General features: G+C 47.9%; 1 protein-coding gene across 4 annotated transcripts in view; it reads right to left on the minus strand.

Moving 5' to 3' along the window:
* Positions 1–18,892, minus strand: part of LOC147107696 (NXPE family member 3-like) — a 90,194-nt gene that overhangs the window by 35,103 nt on the left and 36,199 nt on the right. For 3 of the 4 annotated variants that reach the window (XM_086006924.1, XM_086006922.1, XM_086006923.1), the window contains one exon: positions 6,646–6,824. In XM_086006924.1, coding sequence (XP_085863050.1) covers positions 6,646–6,762 — 117 coding nt within the window. In that variant the 5' untranslated portion in view covers positions 6,763–6,824. Of the gene's footprint in view, positions 1–6,645; positions 6,825–6,940; positions 7,132–18,892 lie in introns of those variants that run through there. The other variant, XM_086006921.1, reaches the window with a different exon arrangement.

Here is an 18,892-nt window from a genome sequence, read left to right on the forward strand (position 1 = left end):
CAGTATTTGTAGGGAAATGGTGTTGCGGAAGTTGACGGGACTGAAAGCCGATAAATCCCCAGGGCCTGATAATCTACATCCTAGGGTACTTAAGGCCCTGGAGATAGTAGATGCATTGCTGGTCATCTTCCAGAACTCAATAGACTCTGGAACAGTACCCATGGATTGGAGGGTAGCTAATGTTACCCCACTATTCAAAAAAGGTGGTAGGGAAAGAGCGGGGAATTATAGACCGGTAAGCCTGACATCGGTAGTGGGGAAAATGCTAGAGTCTATTATAAAAGATGTAATAGCAGAGCACTTGGAGAGCAGTGACAGGATCGGACAAAGTCAACATGGATTTACAAAGGGTAAATCGTGCTTGACTAATCTACTGGAATTTTTGCGGATGTAACTGGTAAAATAGATAAGGGAGAACCAGTGGATGTGGTGTATTTGGACTTTCAAAAGGCTTTCGATAAGGTCCTGCATAAGAGATTAGCTTGCAAAATTAAGGCACATGGGATTGGGGGCAAGGTATTGACTTGGATAGAGAACTGGTTGGCGGACAGAAAGCAAAGAGTTGGAATAAACGGGTCGTTTTCCGAGTGGCAGGCAGTGACTAGTGGGGTACCGCAAGGATCGGTCCTAGGACCCCAGCTGTTCACAATATATATTAATGATCTGGACGAAGGAATTGGATGTAGTGTCTCCAAATTTGCAGACGACACAAAGCTGGGTGGGAGGGTATGCTGGGAGGAGGATGTCGTGAAACTCCAGTACAATTTGGACAGGTTGGCTGATTGGGCAGATGCATGGCAGATGCAGTATAATGTGGATAAATGTGAGGTTATCCACTTTGGTGGCAAAAACAGGAAGGCAGATTATTATTTGAATGGCAATAGATTGGGAGAAGGGGAAGTGCAAAGAGACCTGGGTGTTCTTGTGCACCAGTCGCTGAAGGTAAGCATGCAGGTGCAGCAGGCGGTTAAGAAGGCAAATGGTATGTTGGCCTTCGTAGCAAGAGGGTTCCAGTACAGGAACAAGGATGTCTTGCTGCAGTTGTACAGGGCCTTGGTGAGACCGCACCTTGAGTATTGTGTGCAGTTTTGGTCGCCTTATCTGAGGAAGGATGTTCTTGCCATGGAAGGAGTGCAGCGAAGATTCACCAGGCTGATACCTGGGATGGCAGGAATGACGTGAGATTGTGTCGATTGGGCTTGTACTCGCTGGAGTTTAGAAGATTGAGAGGGGATCTTATCAAAACCTATAAAATTCTGTCAGGCCTGGACAGACTAGATGCACGAAGGATGTTCCTGATGACCGGGAGTCCAGAACTAGGGGTCATAGTCTAAGGATAAGGGGTAAGCCATTTAGGACTGAGACGAGGAGGAATTTCTTCACCTAGAGAGTGGTGAACCTGTGGAATTCTCTGCCACAGAGGGCGGTGGGGGCCAGTTCATTAAATATATTCAAGAAGGAGTTAGATATATTTCTTAAGGCTAAAGGGATCAAGGGATATGGGGAGAAGGCAGGGACAGGGTACTGAATTTGGATGATCAGCCATGATCTCATTGAATGGCGGAGCAGGCTCGAGGGGCCGAATGGCCTACTCCTGTTCCTATCTTCTATGTTTCTATGTTTCTATTTAGCCCTCGTTATCGGTCATACGCCTCCCTTTTTTTCTTTATCCTACCCTGTATGTCCCTAGATATCCAGGGGGCTCTAGATTTGTTAGTGTGGTAAACCACTGTTTGTATTCCTGTTTGTCCTGTTTGTATTCCACTGTGTACATGCCTGGACATGCCTCGGCTGACTCCTCCCACAGGTCCTAGTATAAAGGTGACTGCTCCCCAGCCCTTTGTATCCTGGACCGGTCGACCACTCGAGGCAGACCTCCATTCTGTTGTTAATAAAAGCCTTTAGTTACTCTTCTGACTCTCAGTCTTTTATGAGTAATTGATAGCGCATCAGTTAGTCCCACTTTTTTTCTTTAAGGGCATATATTTGGTCTGAACCCTCCGGATATCCTCCTTGAATGCCTCCCACTGCTCTGACACTGACTTACCTTCAAGTAGCCGTTTCCAGTCCACTATGGCTAAATCCCCCCTGAGCTTAGTAAAATTTGCTTTTCCCAAATTTAGAATTTTTATTCCTGGTCTATCCTTGTCCTTTTCCATAATTACCTTAAATCTAACTGAATTATGGTCACTAGAACCAAAGTGCTCCCCCACTGGTACGCCTTCTACCTGCCCAGTTTCATTCCCTAAAACTAAGTCCAGAACCACCCCCTCCCTTGTTGGGCTTGCTACATACTGACTAAAAAAGTTCTCTTGGATGCATTTTAGGAATTCCGCACCTGCTATACCCTTCACACTAATTTTATCCCAGTTAATATTTTCTATGGTCCAGTGGCGGAATCACTGGTTCAGGTAAAACTGGGGGTCAGATTTGAGGACACATGGATGCCAGAGGCCAGCTCATAGGCCATGAGACAGGCCATGAGACAGCCAATTCATCTAAAGAAATTGTTTCATTCAGAGACTCTACAAAAGAGCTGAATTGATCATTCTGAACAGGCTACATTAACTCCTTGTGGACGGTTTTCAAATCTGAATATTTTTATTGTTAAGAAATTTAATCTGTTATTTAGCGTGTAAAAAGTGGTCCACCATTACTCATAACTTTTAACTTTTGCCCCCCCCGATATTTGAACCTCTTCTCACAGTATTTGCCTAGCCAAACTTTGTCAATCTTCTTCACAATTTTAAACTTCTGTAAGGTCTGTTTGCATCAAGTACATTAGAAATATGCAATTAGGATCATGGATTTTGCTACCATCGCTTTAGCCCCGATTATAACCTGCCGAATGGTGAGTGGGGGCCCGCAGGACAAAAATTGCACTCGACCGGCTCACGGACATGTGGGTGGCGACATTTTAGATCCCAGGCCTCATTTAAATACACCATGCTCATCTCCCACCCGAATCCAAGGTCAATGACGTGAGGCCGTCAGGCAGGAGCAAGGTGAGCATGGCAGAAGGTAACTGCAGGAGACCTGCTGGGACAATCCCCAGAAGATGAATTGGGCGCGACGGTAGTGGAACCAGAGGCAATCACAGTCATGGGAGGGGAGAGGAAACTCAGGTGAGGGGGGACCCAAACCGTACTCCTGCTCTTCCTGGCCCATAAGGTAACTTGCAAGAAAACATCTTTTTGCCCTCCTCTGGCCCTTCTGCTCCTTGGCTCCAGGTCTCCCTGGTGAAAACTGCCCAGGTACATCCTGTCCACAAAAGGCAGGACAAATCCAACCCGGCCAATTACCGCCCAATCAGTCTACACTCAATCATCAGCAAAGTGATGGAAGGTGTCATTGACAGTGCTATCAAGCAGCACTTACTCACCAATAACCTGCTCACTGATGCCCAGTTTGGGTTCAGCCAACACCACTCGGCTCCCGACCTCATTACAGCCTTGGTCCAAACATGGAAAAAGGCTCTGAATTCCAAGAGGTGAGGTGAGAGTGACTGCCCTTGACATCAAGGCAACATTTGACCAAGTGTGGCATCAAGGAGCCCTAGTAAAACTGAAGTCAATGGGAATCAGGGGGAAAACACTCCACTGGCTGGAGTCATACCTAGCACAAAGGAAGATGGTTGTGGTGATTCAAGGCCAATCATCACAGCCCCAGGACATCGCTGCAGGAGTTCCTCAGGGCAGTGTCCTAGGCCCAACCATCTTCAGCTGCTTCATCAATGACCTCCCCGCCAACATAAGGTCAGAAATGGGGATGTTCGCTGATGACTGCACAGTATTCAGCGCCATTCACAACTCCTCAGATAATGAAGCAGTCCATGCCCACACACAACAAGACCATGATGACGTTCAGGCTTGGGCTGAGAAGTGGCAGGTAACATTCGCGCCACAGAAGTGCCAGGCAATGACTATCTCCAACAAGCGAGAATCTAACCACCTTCCTTGACATTCAACGGCATTACCATCACCGAATCCCCCACCATCAACATCCTGGGGGTCACCATTGACCAGAAACTTAACTGGACCAACCACATAAATAATGTGGCAAAAAGAGCAGGTCAGAGGCTAGGCATTCTATGGCGAGTGTCTTAACTCCCGACTCCTCAACGCCTTTCCACCATCTACAAGGCACAAGCAAGGAGTGTGATGGAATATTCTCCACTTGCCTGGATGAGTGCAGCTGCAACAACACTCAAGAAGCTCGACACCATCCAGGACAAAGCAGCCCGCTTGATTGGCACCCCATCCACCACCTTAAACATTCACTCCCTCCACCACCAGCGTACCATGGCTGCAGTGTGTACCATCTACAAGATCCACTGCAGCAACTCACCAAGGCTTCTTCGGCAGCACCTCCCAAACCCGCGACCTCTTCCACCTAGAAGGACAAGGGCAGCAGGCACATGGGAACACCACCACCTCCACGTCCCCCTCCAAGTCACACACCATCCTGACTTGGAAGTATATCGCCAATCCTTCATCATCACTGGGTCAAAATCCTGGAACTCCCTCCCTAACAGCACTGTGGGAGTACCTTCACCACACGGACTGCAACGGTTCAAGGCGGCGGCTCACCACCACCTTCTCAAGGGAAACTAGGGATGGGCAATAAATGCTGGCCTTGACAGCGATGCCCAGATCCCATAAGCGAATTAAAAAAAAAGTTGACGTCCCCAACGACACCCAGCTCTACCTCACCACCATTTCTCTCAACCCCTCCACGGTCTTTAAATTATCAGACTGCTTGGTCGACATCCAGTTCTGGATGAGCAGACATTTTCTCCAATTGAATATTGGGAAGACCGAAGCCATTGCTTTTGCTCCACGCCACAAATTCCGTTCCCTAGCCATTGACTCCATCCCTCTCCGTACCATCTGTCAGAGGCTGAACCACATTGTTTGCAACCTTGGCGTCAGCTTTGGTCCTGACATGAGCTTCCAACCACAGATCCACGGCATAACTAAGACCGCCTATTTCCACCTCCGTAACGTCACCCGTCTGAGCCCTTGCCTCAGCTGCTGAAACCCTCATCCATGCCTTTGTTACCTCTAGACTTGATTATTCCAACGCACTCCTGGCTGGCCTCCCACATTCTACCCTACGTAAACTTGAGGTCATCCAAAACTCAGCTACCTGTGTCCTAACTCGCACCAATTCCCGTTCACCTATCACCTCTGTGCTCACTGATCTACATTGGCTCCTGGTTAAGCAATGCCTCGATTTCAAAATCCTCATCCTCCATGGCCTCGCTCCTCCCTATCGCTGTAATCTTCTCCAGCCCCACACCTCCCCGAGATATCTGCTCTCCTCTAATTCTGCCCTCTTGAGCATCCCCGATTATAATCGCTCAACCATTGGTAGCTGTGCCTTCTGCTGCCTCGGCTCCAAGCTCTGGAATTCCGCCTCTCTACCTCTCTTTCCTCCTTTACGATACTCCTTAAAACCTACCTCTTTGACTGCCCTATTTTCTCCTTATGTGGCTCGGTGTCAATTTTTTTTGTATTATAATACTCCTGTGAAGCGTCTTGGGATGTTTTACTACGTTAAAGGTGCTATATAAATACAAATTGTCGTTGTTGTTATTATTACATTGCTCCAGCACTTGAGGCTACTCCCGGGCTTCCCCAGGAATTCTGTCTACAACATCCTGATCAGCTCATTGCACCCTGCAACCTACTTCTGCCGAGAGCAGGCAAAGGTTCCCTTGTGGGCTAAGGAGAGGCCTGAAGCTGCAATGGCAATTTGCAATTGATGCAAGATCAATGCCATTTCTAAAAGGGCCCCTTGAAATTTTTTTTAAAATCCTGATGTCTTTTGTCTTCAGCCTGATCTAGACCTCCTGCTCCCCCCTTGTAGTGGTAGGGTGCAGCTCTGGGATCCGCTGCTTGCGCGGGACAGGGGTCACTGCTGTGCTGCTATAGGTGCGGGTGCCCGCCATATTTATGTAAATTATCCTGTCCCCTTGATTTGGGATGAGATCAGTGGCAAGTCAGCAGGCGGATGTTCCAACCCCTCTGCACTTTTGCAGGCATGAAGCTCCCGCAGAGTTACTTCCCTAATATCTCTAGACTATGCCGATCAGGAAAGTGCCAAATTCAATTTCTGGTTAGTGACGAGTTGGCTGATCTCAGCCAGGCAGCAGTAAAAGCGCTAGAATTGGCCTCAGCACCTGTTGGTTAAGAAAAGGCAAGAATCATCCAGGGTATCCAATCCTGATTGTTATCCAGAAAGCCTTGCTGGAAGTGTGCTTTGTGCACATCAGGTGCACACAGGCTTGGACTCAGTTGTAGTAAGCTTTGGTTGAATAGCTTGCCAACACTTACTGTCAAGGCTCAAACATGAACAATAGCTATTTGGGCAAGGTACTAGAGGACAGCAGCTGCCAGTGGAACCATATTGCTGCATTAGAGTCAATGGCGTCAAGAAAGAGGGGCGATAATGAGAGGAGAAAGTTGGAGAGAAAGAAGAGTTAAAAAACGACAGGAAACCCCCAAACATCATGTTGCTTTCTATTTGCAGTAATCAGCATACACACACACACACACACATCACATTTTTAAACTCTGCTACTTTGAGCCTTGTTTAACATATCGGTTTATAATGAACACGCTTTTTTATTATTCCACACACCTTTTGGTGATGAATGTTTAGAGTCATCAGCAGCAACGTCATCAGCACCAACAGCCCGAAAATGAACTGGAACACGGAGCAGAAACAGAATGATTCTTTTGTGGGTCGTTCATCCATGCTTGGATCTCAGTGCACCAGTATTATCAATCAGTCTGATCAGCACTGCCTGCGTCTTAAATCTACAATAATAGCAAAATAAAGGCAGTTACTAAAAGAAAACTGAGAACATTCTTGGTATCATAGTTCACATACAGTTTTTCATTTTACTTGTACAGCAACACAATAGCAAACTAACATTCAAGCAGCAATGAATCTGTTTAGAATCAGGGCGATTTTCTGTCGCTGGAGGAGGCGGGTTTGGAGTCGGGAAAGGCGGGAACATTTGAATTACTGAGGTCGGGTCAGAAACCTGACTCCAACCCGCCTCCGTGGGATTTCGCCGGTGCCGGTTTTGGCGGTCGGGAAACGCTCCTGCCTCCAGCTGGCCATAGTGTTAATTAACTACTGCAAATTAATTAACACCTGCAAATGCTTGTTAAGGGCCTCTCTAATCCGATTTTGAGAGGCCCTCTTGAATTTACCATCATTTTGGCGTGTTCCACGCACCTCCTGAACCACGCCAGGTAAACCTGGCGTGTCGACTCGTGGGTGGCCTCCTCACTGCTGCAGGTCTAACAAGACTTCGTTCACTGCAGCAAAGCTTACTTGCAGGTGCCAGACCTTGGCTTTAAAAGGTCTCTGAGCACATTTAGAAGGCCTTCTGAAGTTGGAGGTGCTGCAGCTTGACTCCATCAACTGTGGGACCTCCTGGAAAGAACCTCGCCCTGCTTACAATGAGCGCTTCCCCAGAGGAGGCATCTGCAAGCAGAATGGGAAACATACATTTCCTTTCACCTTGGACCTCAGATGAGGATGAAGGTGAGGAGGAGGAGCAGCAGGAGGAGGTCAGAGTGCCGGTGTTTCGACCAGCGGCAGTGGCAGCACGCGAGCACATGGCTGCCAGGGATTAACTTATCATGGCCACATTTGTATAGGTTGGCCAAGTTGGCACATGTCCTTGGCTCCATGCCAGGACTTCATTGAAAATGGACATGACTCTCTGGCCTCCTATCAGTCAGGCCACCAACCTGACACCGCAAGTGTGGCATTGCCCGCAATGTGGAGCTGCCTAAGGCTAAGTAACAGATGGCATAACGCCAACATTTTGGCATCAAATCATGTTAATGCTTTCCAACAGGGATGATATTTCATCAATACACAGAAACAGTCTCCCAATCTGCACACAGATCTGGAGCTTATATCCCTTGCCAGCTGTACTCACACAGCCTTGGTTTCTTTGGCAGGCCTCTTCCTCCGAGATGAGTGGAAGAGCACCTCCATGCTAGCTGTCACCCCCTCCAACAACATTTGCTGCGCCTCATCCGAGAGCCTTGGGTAGACCCTTGCCTTGCAATTGGACATAGTGGTTTCTCAAAAGATGTTGGAGGTGGTGCAGGAGACGCAGAAATGCTGTGAAATGAGCCAAGGGAGCAAGAAGCCATAAAATCAGACTGGAAAAGTGCTGTCAACAGAGGCGAGTTTCAGTCCCAAAACACTAATTGAGCAAGGGCATCCCACACCTCTGAAATCAAGTGGCCAATCATGGGAAAATCTCAATTTTTTGAAAACTATCAGTGGAGGCGAGTTTCTGACACACCCAAGCCGACACCCGCCTCCATCTCGCCTCCAGTGAGAAAAATCGCCCCCTATATCTCTATTCATGAAGCCCAGGATCCCATAAGTCTTTTTAACTGCTTTCTCAACCTTCAACAATTTGTGCACACATACCCCCAGGTCTCTCTGTTCGTGCACCCCCTTCAGGATTGTACCATTTAGTTTATATGTGCTCCCCTCATTCTTGCTACCAAAATGTATCACTTCATAGTTTTCTGCGTTAAATTTCACCTGCCACATGTCCGCCCATTTCACCAGCCTGTCAGTCTTCCTTAAGTCCACCACTCTCCTCCTCACTGTTCACTATACTTCCAAGTTTTGTGTCATCTGCAAATTTTGAAATTGTGCCCTGTACACCCACATCCAATTTGTTAATATATATCAAGAAAAGTAGTGGTCCTAGAACTGACCCCTGGGGACCACCACTGTATACCTTCCTCCAGTCCGAAAAACAACCGTTCACCACTACTCTCTGTTTCCTATCACTTAGTCAATTCCGTATCCATGTTGCCACTGTCCCTTTTATTCCATGGGCTTCAACATTGCTGCAAGCTGTGGCACTTTGTCGAATGCCTTTTGGTAATCCACGTACATTATGTCAACTGCATTACCCTCATCAACCCTCTCTGTTACCTCAAAGAACTCAATCAAGTTAGTTAAACACGATTTGCCTTTAACAAATCTATGCTGGCTTTCCTTAATTAATCCATACTTGTTCAAGTGACTGTTAATTTTGTCCCTGATTACTGTTTCTAAAAGCTTCCCACTATCGAGGTCAAACTGACTGGCTTGCAGTTGCTGGGTTTTTCTTTACATCCTTTTTTAAACAATGGTGTAACATTTGCAATTCTCCAGTCCTCTGGCACCACCCCTGTTTCTAAGGAGGATTGGAATATTATGGCCAGTACCTCCACAGTTTCCTCCCTCAATTCCCTCAGCATCCTAGGATGCATCCCATCTGCTCCTGGTGACTTATCTACTTTGAGTACTGCCAGCCTTTCTAATACCTCCTCTTTATCAATTTTTATCCGATCACGTATCTCCACTACCTCCTCCTTTACCATGTCTATGGCAGCATCCTCTTCCTTGGTGATGCAAAGTATGTGTTTAGTACCTCAGCCATACCTTCTGCCTCCATGCATAAGTCTCTGTTTTGGTTCCTAATCGGCCCCGCCCCTCCTCTTACTACCCTTTTACTATTTATATGCCTATAGAAGACTTTTGGATTAACTTTTATGTTGGCTGCCATTCTATTCTCATACCCTCTTATTTTCTTTTTCACTTCTCCTCTGACCTTTCTAAATATAGCCTGATTCTCAGCTGTATTAGCAACCTGACATCTGTCATACACACTTCTTTTCTGCTTCATCATATTCTCTATCTCTTTCGTCATCCAGGGAGCCCTGACTTTAGTTGCCCTGCCTTTCCCCCTAGTGGGAATGTACCTCAACTGTACCTGAACTATTTCCTCTTTAAAGGCAGTCCATTGTTCCATTACAGTTTTGCCTGCCAATCTTTGATTCCAGTTTACCCAGGCCAGATCCGATCTCATCCCACTGAAATTGGCCTTCCCCCAGTTAAACATTTTTACTCTAGATTGCTCCCTGTCCTTTTCCATAGCTAATCTAAACCTTGAGATACTATAATCACTGTTCCCTAAATATTCACCTGCTGAAACTTGCTCCACTTGACCTACCTCATTCCCCAGAACCAGATCCAGCAATGCCTCCTCCCTCATCAGGCTGGAAACATACTAAAGAAAGATCTCCTGAACACACTTCAGAAATTCTTCCCCTTCTCTGCCCTTAAGCTGGAAATAGAAGATAGGGATTCAGGTGAAGGGGTATTTAGGAAGGCAGAGAGAAAGGAGAAAACAGTAATGCAGGGCAATGACAGGGGTAATGATAACCAGAATGTATCAGGAAGGGGCAGAGCATACAAGCATAAGCGTGCACCAGAAAAAGAGTCAGAGTAAGGAAAAAATGATAAGATAAAATTAAAGGCTCTTTATCTGAATGCACGTAGCATTCATAACAAGATAAATGAGTTGATGGCACAAATAGAAATAAATGGGTATGATCTGATGGCCATTACAGAGACGTGGTTGCAAGGTGACCAAGGCTGGGAACTGAATATTGAGGATTATTTGACATTTTGGAATGATAGACAGAAAGGAAAAAGGAGGTGGGGTAGTCTGTTAATAAAGGATGAGATCGCTGCAGTGGTGAGGAATGATATTGGCTCAGAAGCTCAAGATGTAGAATCAGTTTGGGTGGAGATAAGAAATAGTAAGGATAAGAAGGCACAGGTGGGAGTAGTATATAGGCCCCCTAACAATAGCTATACTGTAGGACAGAGTATAAATCAAGAAATAATGGGGGCTTGTAAGAAAGGTACTGCAATAATCATGGGCGATTTTAATCATCATATAGATTGGACAAATCAAATTGGCAAGGGTAGCCTTAAGGAGGAGTTCATAGAATGTATTCGGGATGGTTTCTTAGAGCAATATGTTGAGGAACCAACCAGGGAGCAGGCTATTTTAGATCTGGTAATGTGTAATGAGACAGGATTAATTAATGATCTCATAGTAAAGGATCCCCTAGGAAAGAGTGATGACCATAGCATGGTATAATTTCAAATTCAGTTGGAGAATGAGAAACTTGGGTCTGAAACTAGTGTCCTAAACTTAAATAAAGGCAATTACAAGGGTATGAGGATAGAGTTGGCTAAAGTGGACTGGGAAAATAGATTAAAAGGGTAAGATGGTAGATCAGCAGTAGCAGACATTTAGGGGGAGAAATTCGGTATCGCCCCGTTTGGGGCGCTAGTATTGGCGGTGCGCAAAGTTTAGCGCCAGGCGCAAATTATCGCCACTACCAGCGATATTGGGTACCTGCACCCCTGAAAGGTGATTGCGGCGCTAAATCAGGCGCTGCACGACAGTCTTAAGGCGCTAACCCGGCGGCGCGACGCAATATCTCCGCGGGTGGGCAAAGCGCAGGTGCTGTCAATTATCGCGTGCAGCCAGACACGCTGGCGCCAGACAGCTCTTAAAGGGGCGGATCGATCATCATCTCCAGCCACACCCTGCGCATCGTAGGCCTCAAACTCAGCGGTAACCTACCTGTGGCGTCGACAACTGCCTGAACATGGAGGGGGCCAGGGAGAGAGCACAGCGCTTCAGCGAGGGGGCATTGGATGCTCTGGTTGGTGCGGTGGAGTGAAGGCGATCTGTACTCTACCCAGAGAATGGCAGGAGGCCTCAGCACAGCGACTATCGCAGAGCTTGGAGGGAGGTTTCCAACAGAGTCACCTCCAGCAGCATGGCTCCCAGGACTCCTGTGCAATGCAGGAAGAAGTTAAACGACCTCACTCGGGTCATCAGGGTGAGTGCCTTTTTCAGAATCATCTTCATCCCTCCATCTGGACCTCGCTTTATGACCAGAGGGTGTGCAAAGCCCCAATGACCAGCTGTCATCCAGCACCCATGGCCCTTTCTGGAAACACACACGCACATTCAGCTCTGTGCATAATGTAAGGGCTTCTGGACCATGGGAGGCATGTCATCCCAGATCAGGGCAGCATAATGTAAGGGCTAATCGACCATGGGAGGCATGTCATCCCAGATTAGGGTTGCAGGTTTCCTCACACCCCATCCTTTCTCTTGCAGGCCAAGCTGGCCCATAATAGAAGGCAACAACATTGGACCGGAGGAGGCCGGCCTCACCTGCAGACCCTCACAGACCTGGCGGAGCGAGTCCATCGGATTGTGGCAAGCCGGATGATTGGCCCCGTCGCCTCTGGAGATGCCGACCCCATTGTGGACAGCAATGGTAAGGTCAGCACCTTTTTGACCTCTCTCCTTCCACTTGTTCCCCACACCAGCATGCTTTTTCACTCTCGAGCCAACTCAGAGCATTGCAGCACTCATGCATCCCTTGCTGCCACCCTGTCCTTTCGCTAAAGCCACTCTTGAGACTCCCTGCTTTCAGATGCTGCATCACCAGCTCGGGAGGCGGGTCCTCAAGCTGCCAGTGCGAGTGACTCTGGAGGCGACGAGGAGGAGGAAGCCGGACCATCCATGCCACCCTCAGGCGAGCCAGCCCATGTCCAGACTGGGGAGACGCCTTCCCTGGAGAGGAGCAGGGGGGGGGGAAATGTCTGAGGAGGATGCAGCTCCAGGACCCAGTGGCTTGCAGCAACGCGAGGGGGGTAGGCAAGCTCGGGGGCCGTCTCCCCGGAGGGAGAGTCGGGCCGCGAGTGCTGCTACAGTGAGCGCAGAAGAGGTGCGTGCCCTCACAGAAATGAGCGCCCAGGCTGGGCAGAGGCACACTGAGCTCATGGCTGCAGTGGCAAGGATGCCCGATTCCATTGAGACACTGGCAAGGAGTGTCCAGGACTTCGGCGCAGCACTGGCAAGGATTGTCCAGGACTTCGGCGAAGCACTGGCACCTACCACGCAAGTGCTGAGTGCTGCCATGCAGTCAGTGGCTGGTCTCATGCAGACGCAGATTGAGGCCACGCGAGCACTGACTGCTGCCACCCTCGCTGGATCGGGCAGGATTCCCCGGGGCCCTCGCCACGCCACAGCAGGCCAGCAATCTGTGCACCAGCCGATTGCTGCGCATGCTGCCCCGTCAGAGTGACAGTGTGTCAGCCGACCAGGGAGCTGCTGTCCGCTCTCAGGATGACAGCATTCCTGATGCCACCACTGGCACTTCTCCACTGCAGCTACCACCACCTGTAGGACAGACTGCTGCCGCCCATGCAGAGTGTCAGCAGCCGGGCCCTCCAGGCCCAGAGCTGGTCCAGGCCGTACCTCAAGGGCATCTGCAGTCTCAGTTTCAGACAGTCAGCAGGCCTCCCCCAGTGTTGCTGCAGCCACTGGGGTCCCATTACAGAGGAGGTGCAGGGCGGGAAGGGGGCAATTCCGCAAGGGAAGCAGATCACCATCGAGGGGCAAAAAGTAGGAGGTGTTGCTAAATTATGTTATTTCTTTCATTCAAGGCCGAGGATGCTGGTCTGAATGTTGGTTATGTTTTGGACATTGTTGTTGTGTCCGTGTGTTGATAGAGGCACTGAAGACAGGAGTTGGTTTCACAGGTGTTTACTAAACAAAGTCTGGAGGGGAACTAACTGATACAACACAATATACAGGCTTATATAGCCCGAGTGGCCATTACCGGCATTACAGTACACATGAAGCTCTTAAAGGCACATACACTACAATTTCTCCCCTTTTAGCCAACCAGTACATAATATTTTAAGTAATCATTAATTACATGTTACAAGAAAAATAATCTACACATTGCTGCAGTTAATTAATTATAAGTCAGTCTCTCTGGAGGCTTCCTGACGCAGTCCGGATAACGCCTCGGTGGTGTAGCAGTTTCTGGTGGTGTAGTAGGTTCTTTTGGCAAGGCTGATTCGGCTTGAATGCCAGTGTCGGGTTCATCGGGTTCCAGTATCACCGGAAGATATGGGTATCTCTGCTTCATCATTAGGCGTATAGAGTTGTGGTGTAGGTTGTCCCTTTTCGGATGACTCTATGATTTGGTCAGCATGGCTCCTTATTATGCTTTCTCCGATGTCCACGGTATACATCAGCGGTCCTAGCCATGTGCAGATAGTTCCAGGCTGCCATTTCTCGGTACGGTAGTCCCGGGCCAAAACTTGTTTACCTATCTGGAAGGTTCTAGTTGGCCTTTCATTCATGCCTTGAAATTGCCGGTTCTCCACGTCCCTTCTGATGTTTGGCTTGATCAAATCCAGCCTGCATCTTAGGCTTCTATTGAAGAACATCATGGCGGGAGTTTGGTTTGTAACCATATGTGTTGCATTCCTGTATGCGAACAAGAAGTTATCCACCTTGTGCTGAAGTTTTATGTCTTCATTACCCATGGCCTTTATGGCCTTCTTGAAGGTCTGGACAAACCTTTCAGCCAATCCATTGGTGGCGGGATGGTATGGGGCGGACATGTAGTGCTTAACCCCATTGTTTTTTAAGAATTTCCTGAATTCTTCGGACACAAATTGCGGTCCATTATCAGAACAGATCTGTTCCGGCAGCCCATTCCTGGCAAATATGGTCCTTAATATTGTGATGGTTTTTTCCGTGGTGGTGGAGGACATCTTTATTACCTCCGGCCACTTGGCGTGTGCATCAACCGCGATTAAGAACATTGAGTCCATAAATGGAACAGCAAAGTCGATGTGTACCCTTTGCCAGGGAGATGAGGGCCACTCCCATGGATGTAGAGGGGCTTGTGGTGGAGCATTTTGGACCTTCTGGCATCCTAGGCAGCTCTTGGTCATATCTTCGATGTCTCCATCGATACCTGGCCACCATACAAACGCCCTGGCTAGGTTCTTCATTTTCATTCCACCCAGATGCCCCTCGTGAAGCTCCTTTAGCACTTTATCCTGGAGTTTGGGTGGAATCACCACTCTGGATCCACACATCAAGGTTCCTCGGCACACTGACAGCTGTTCTCTTCTTTGCGAGAATGCTGGCAACAGTGGTTCGGCATGTGCTGGCCATCCCTTCACTGTTAAATCGTAGACTCGTGAGAGAGTCGGGTCATTTCTAGTTTCCCTTTCAATGGCAGAATTTGTTACTGGTAGACATTCGACTTTGGTAGAGTGGAAAATCTCCACTGGGTCTACGGTAGGTGCTTCTTCTACCATTGGCAACGGTAGGCGCGATAACCCGTCAGCATTCCCATGCTGTTTTGATCCTTTGTATTCGATGTTGTACTGGTGTGCCCCTAGAAAAAGGGACCACCTCTGTAGCCTTTGCGCTGTCATAATGGGAACACCCTTTTTAGGGTTGAATATGGAGATGAGGGGTTGATGGTCAGTCAACAAGGTAAATTTTTGTCCATGTAGGTAATGGTTGAATTTCTTCACTCCCCATACCAGGCTGAGTGCTTCCCTGTCGATTTGGGCATAGTTACGCTCAGCTGAGTTCAATGAGCGTGACGCAAAAGCTATCGGCCGTTCCGAGCCATCAGGGAATTTATGCGATAATAACGCTCCTACACCGTAAGGGGATGCATCGCACACCAGTCTGATTGGCAGTGATGGGTTGTAATGAGCCAAAACTTCTTTGGACGTGATTACGTCTTTGCATTTATGGAAGGCACGTTTACAGTCTTCGCTCCATTTCCAAATTACTCCTGTTTGTAGCAGTTCATTAAGAGGGTGTAGAAGAGTTGATAAGTTCGGTAAAAATTTATGATAGTAATTTATTAATCCCAGGAACGACCTTAATTGTGAAACATTTTCAGGTGCTGGGGCTTTTATGACCGCTTCAATTTTTTCAGGTGACTTATGCAACCCTTCCTTATTAATTATGTGGCCACAATATGATATTTGATTCTGGAAAAATTCGCACTTGGTGCGATTTGCTCGTAGGCCCCGTTCTCTCAGCCTAGTGAGCACCTGCTCCAAATTGGCAAGGTGCTCGTTGTCGTTTTCTCCTGTTACAAGGATGTCGTCTAGGTAGCATTGAGTCCCCGGAATCCCTTGGAGGACTTGCTCCATAGCTCTTTGCCAGATAGCTAGAGCGGATGCTACTCTGAAAACCAGTCGATTGTACTGGTACAGGCCTTTGTGTGTATTTATCGTGAGATACTTTTTAGAGGCCTCTTCAACCTCCATCTGTAGATATGCCTGTGCCAAGTCAATTTTGGCGAAACGTGAGGCAAAAATATCTTCTGATACTGTACCGTGTGAAGGATCAGGTTTACAGTCACCTTGAAGTCTCCACAGATGCGAATTTTTCTCTATTCTTCAGATTTATCATTATTCAACGTTTTCTTCATGACCGGGACGATGGGTGTTGCCCACTCGCTCCAATCTATTTTGGATAATACCCCTGCCTTTTCCAAATTCTCCAGCTCTGCCTCGACTGCTGGACGAATTGCGTATGGCACCGGTCTTGCCTTAAAAAACTTGGGAATTGCTGCATCTTCCACTTTTATTGAGGCGGTGATGCCTTTCAAGGTTCCTAGTTTCTCTTGAAACACTTCCTTGGCGTTGGCCAAGATGTCTTTTAATCGTTCCGGTATGACGTCATCATTTTTTTCCTTACTGGTCACCGTCAGTGCCTGAATGGAGTGCCAGTCTAAACGTATTTTCCTGATCCATTCACGTCCCAACAGCGGGGGACCACCATCTTGTAGAATGTATAAATACAACTTCTGTATTTCCTTGCCGTTTTATACAACAGGCACCCTTATTTTTCCTTTGGGGTATACTTTCTGCCCCGTATATGTTTTCAAGATAATGGATGTGTCTTTTAAAGGTATATGCGGAAATAGCCGCTCGTAATCCCGTCGATTTATGACGGTCAGAGCTGATCCTGTATCTAGCTCCATTTTAACTGGGGACCCTGCTATTGTGAGGGTAACCCAAATGGTCTGGTAATCTTCTTTGGCAATTACATTATGTAATTTGAGACAGCTTTGTCTCTTGTTTCCGGAGTCGCTATCACTCTTCTGGTCTTCGGAGCTACTGTCCATCATCATTTGTACCTTTCTGTGCTTTTCCTTATTGATTTTTTTTCCTGTTAGTGGATTTTTTGTTTCCAGATCGGCATACCCGTGTAATGTGTCCCATCTTTCTGCATTGCCTGCATGCTTTGTCCTTGAACCAGCAGTCCCTCTGGTCATGGGTGGATCTGCCACAGCGATAACATCTCTCGAAACCCCGTGTCATTTCATGGGTGCCGAAGTCCTGTGGCTTTTGCTGTATCTCTGCAGCTCCTCTTGCACTGAAAGCCTTGTCCAGTGTCAAATCTTTCTCAGAAAGTAGCCTTTTTTGTGTTCCTTCACTTAGGGGACTGATGCGCTATCAATGCCCCGGTAGGCTGCATCCAATGATAGTGCGAGTTCAGAGGCCTTGTTGAGGTCGAGGTCACTCTGCTCCAACAGTCGCTGTCGGGTGTAATTGGATCTGTGGCCCGCTACAAAAGCGTCCCGGATAAGTTCCTCTGTGTACACGGCGGCCTTTACATCCTTACAACCACAGGCCCGGCCAAGCACAGACAGTGCCTGAAGGTATTCCACGGTCGATTCCCCAGGTTGTTGTTTACGACTCCCCAGAAGGTGCCTGGCGTACACTTCGTTCACTGGGTGCGTGTACTGGTCCTTGAGGAGCTTGATAGCGTCCGCGTACGAGGTCGCGTCTTGGATGACCGAGTACACTCGGTGGTTCACTTTGGAGGTCAGGACATCCAGTTTGTCCTCGTCCGATTTGATTGCTGCGGAGGCGGTCAGGAATTTTTCGAAACACTTAAGCCAGTGAGTAAACTTGGTGGATGAGTCCGCCTCCCGATGATCTAAGTCCAGGCATGCTGGTGTGAGGATGTTCTCCATTTTAAAAATTTTGTTAATAAAATTGATGCGCTATCAATTACTCATAAAAGACCGAGAGTTAAGAGAGTAACTAAAGGCTTTTATTAACAAAAGAATGAAGGTCTGCCTCGAGTGGTCGACCGGTCCAGAAATACAAAGGGCTGGGGAGCAGTCACCTTTATACTAGGACTTGTGGGAGGAGTCAGCCGAGGCATGTCCAGGCATGTACACAGTGGAATACAAACAGTGGTTTACCACAGGGACCGCAGACGAATTTGTCTCGTAGAGAATCTGCCAGTCCTGCCCCGAATTGGCAGTGTAGGGTATCAACAATCTCCTTAAAATTCTTGTCCATCGGTTCGGCTGGAGTGATTAAGTTTTGTAACAGCTTGTATGTCTTTGCGCCCATTAGATTTAGAAGTACTGAAGCTTTTTTTTCATCTTCTATTCCATTTGCGGTGCAATATACCTCCACTCTTTCCACATATATGGTCCAATCCTCTATCTCGTTATCAAAAGCATCAATATTGCCAGACTTAGGCATCCTAGAAAAAAAAATGGCACTTCCCGCGCTTTTCTTTCTTTTCTGCAGAAAAGATATGGCGCTTCCCCGCCGCTGCTGCCGATGACAACGCTGTTTCCCGCGGTTTCCGTTCTTTTTATTTATTTATTTACAGTTGGCGAGTCGTTCCCGCCGGACTCTCTCTCTAGGTCTGAACGCCAACCTGCTTGCAGCGCCGGCCGTCTCCCGAGTGCTCCCTCCCCGTCTGTCACTGCTTGCCTCCGCCTTCGCTGCTTGGCCTAGCTGCAGAGCCAGCCGCTGGAGCCCCAGCCCGACGCCCAGGAAGGATTATTGCAGTACCTGCCACCAGCTTGGCTTGCTGGTGAAACCACAGCTTTTTCTTTTTCTTGATTTTTCTTCAACTTTGGACGCCAGAGGAATCAATGTCCTTGAGGTGCTGCCGAATTGCAGGTCAGTCCGTTTCCAATTCGTCACCACTGTTGTGTCCGTGTGTTGATAGAGACACTGAAGACAGGAGTTGGTTTCACAGGTGTTTACTAAACAAAGTCTGGAGGGGAACTAACTGATACAACACAATATACAGGCTTGTATAGCCCGAGTGGCCATTACCGGCATTACAGTACACATGCGGCTCTTAAAGGCACATACA

Source organism: Somniosus microcephalus, chromosome 14 (genome assembly GCF_052327205.1).
Source record: "Somniosus microcephalus isolate GS21.2 chromosome 14, FLI_Smic_1.0, whole genome shotgun sequence".
Classification (NCBI taxonomy): domain Eukaryota; kingdom Metazoa; phylum Chordata; class Chondrichthyes; order Squaliformes; family Somniosidae; genus Somniosus; species Somniosus microcephalus.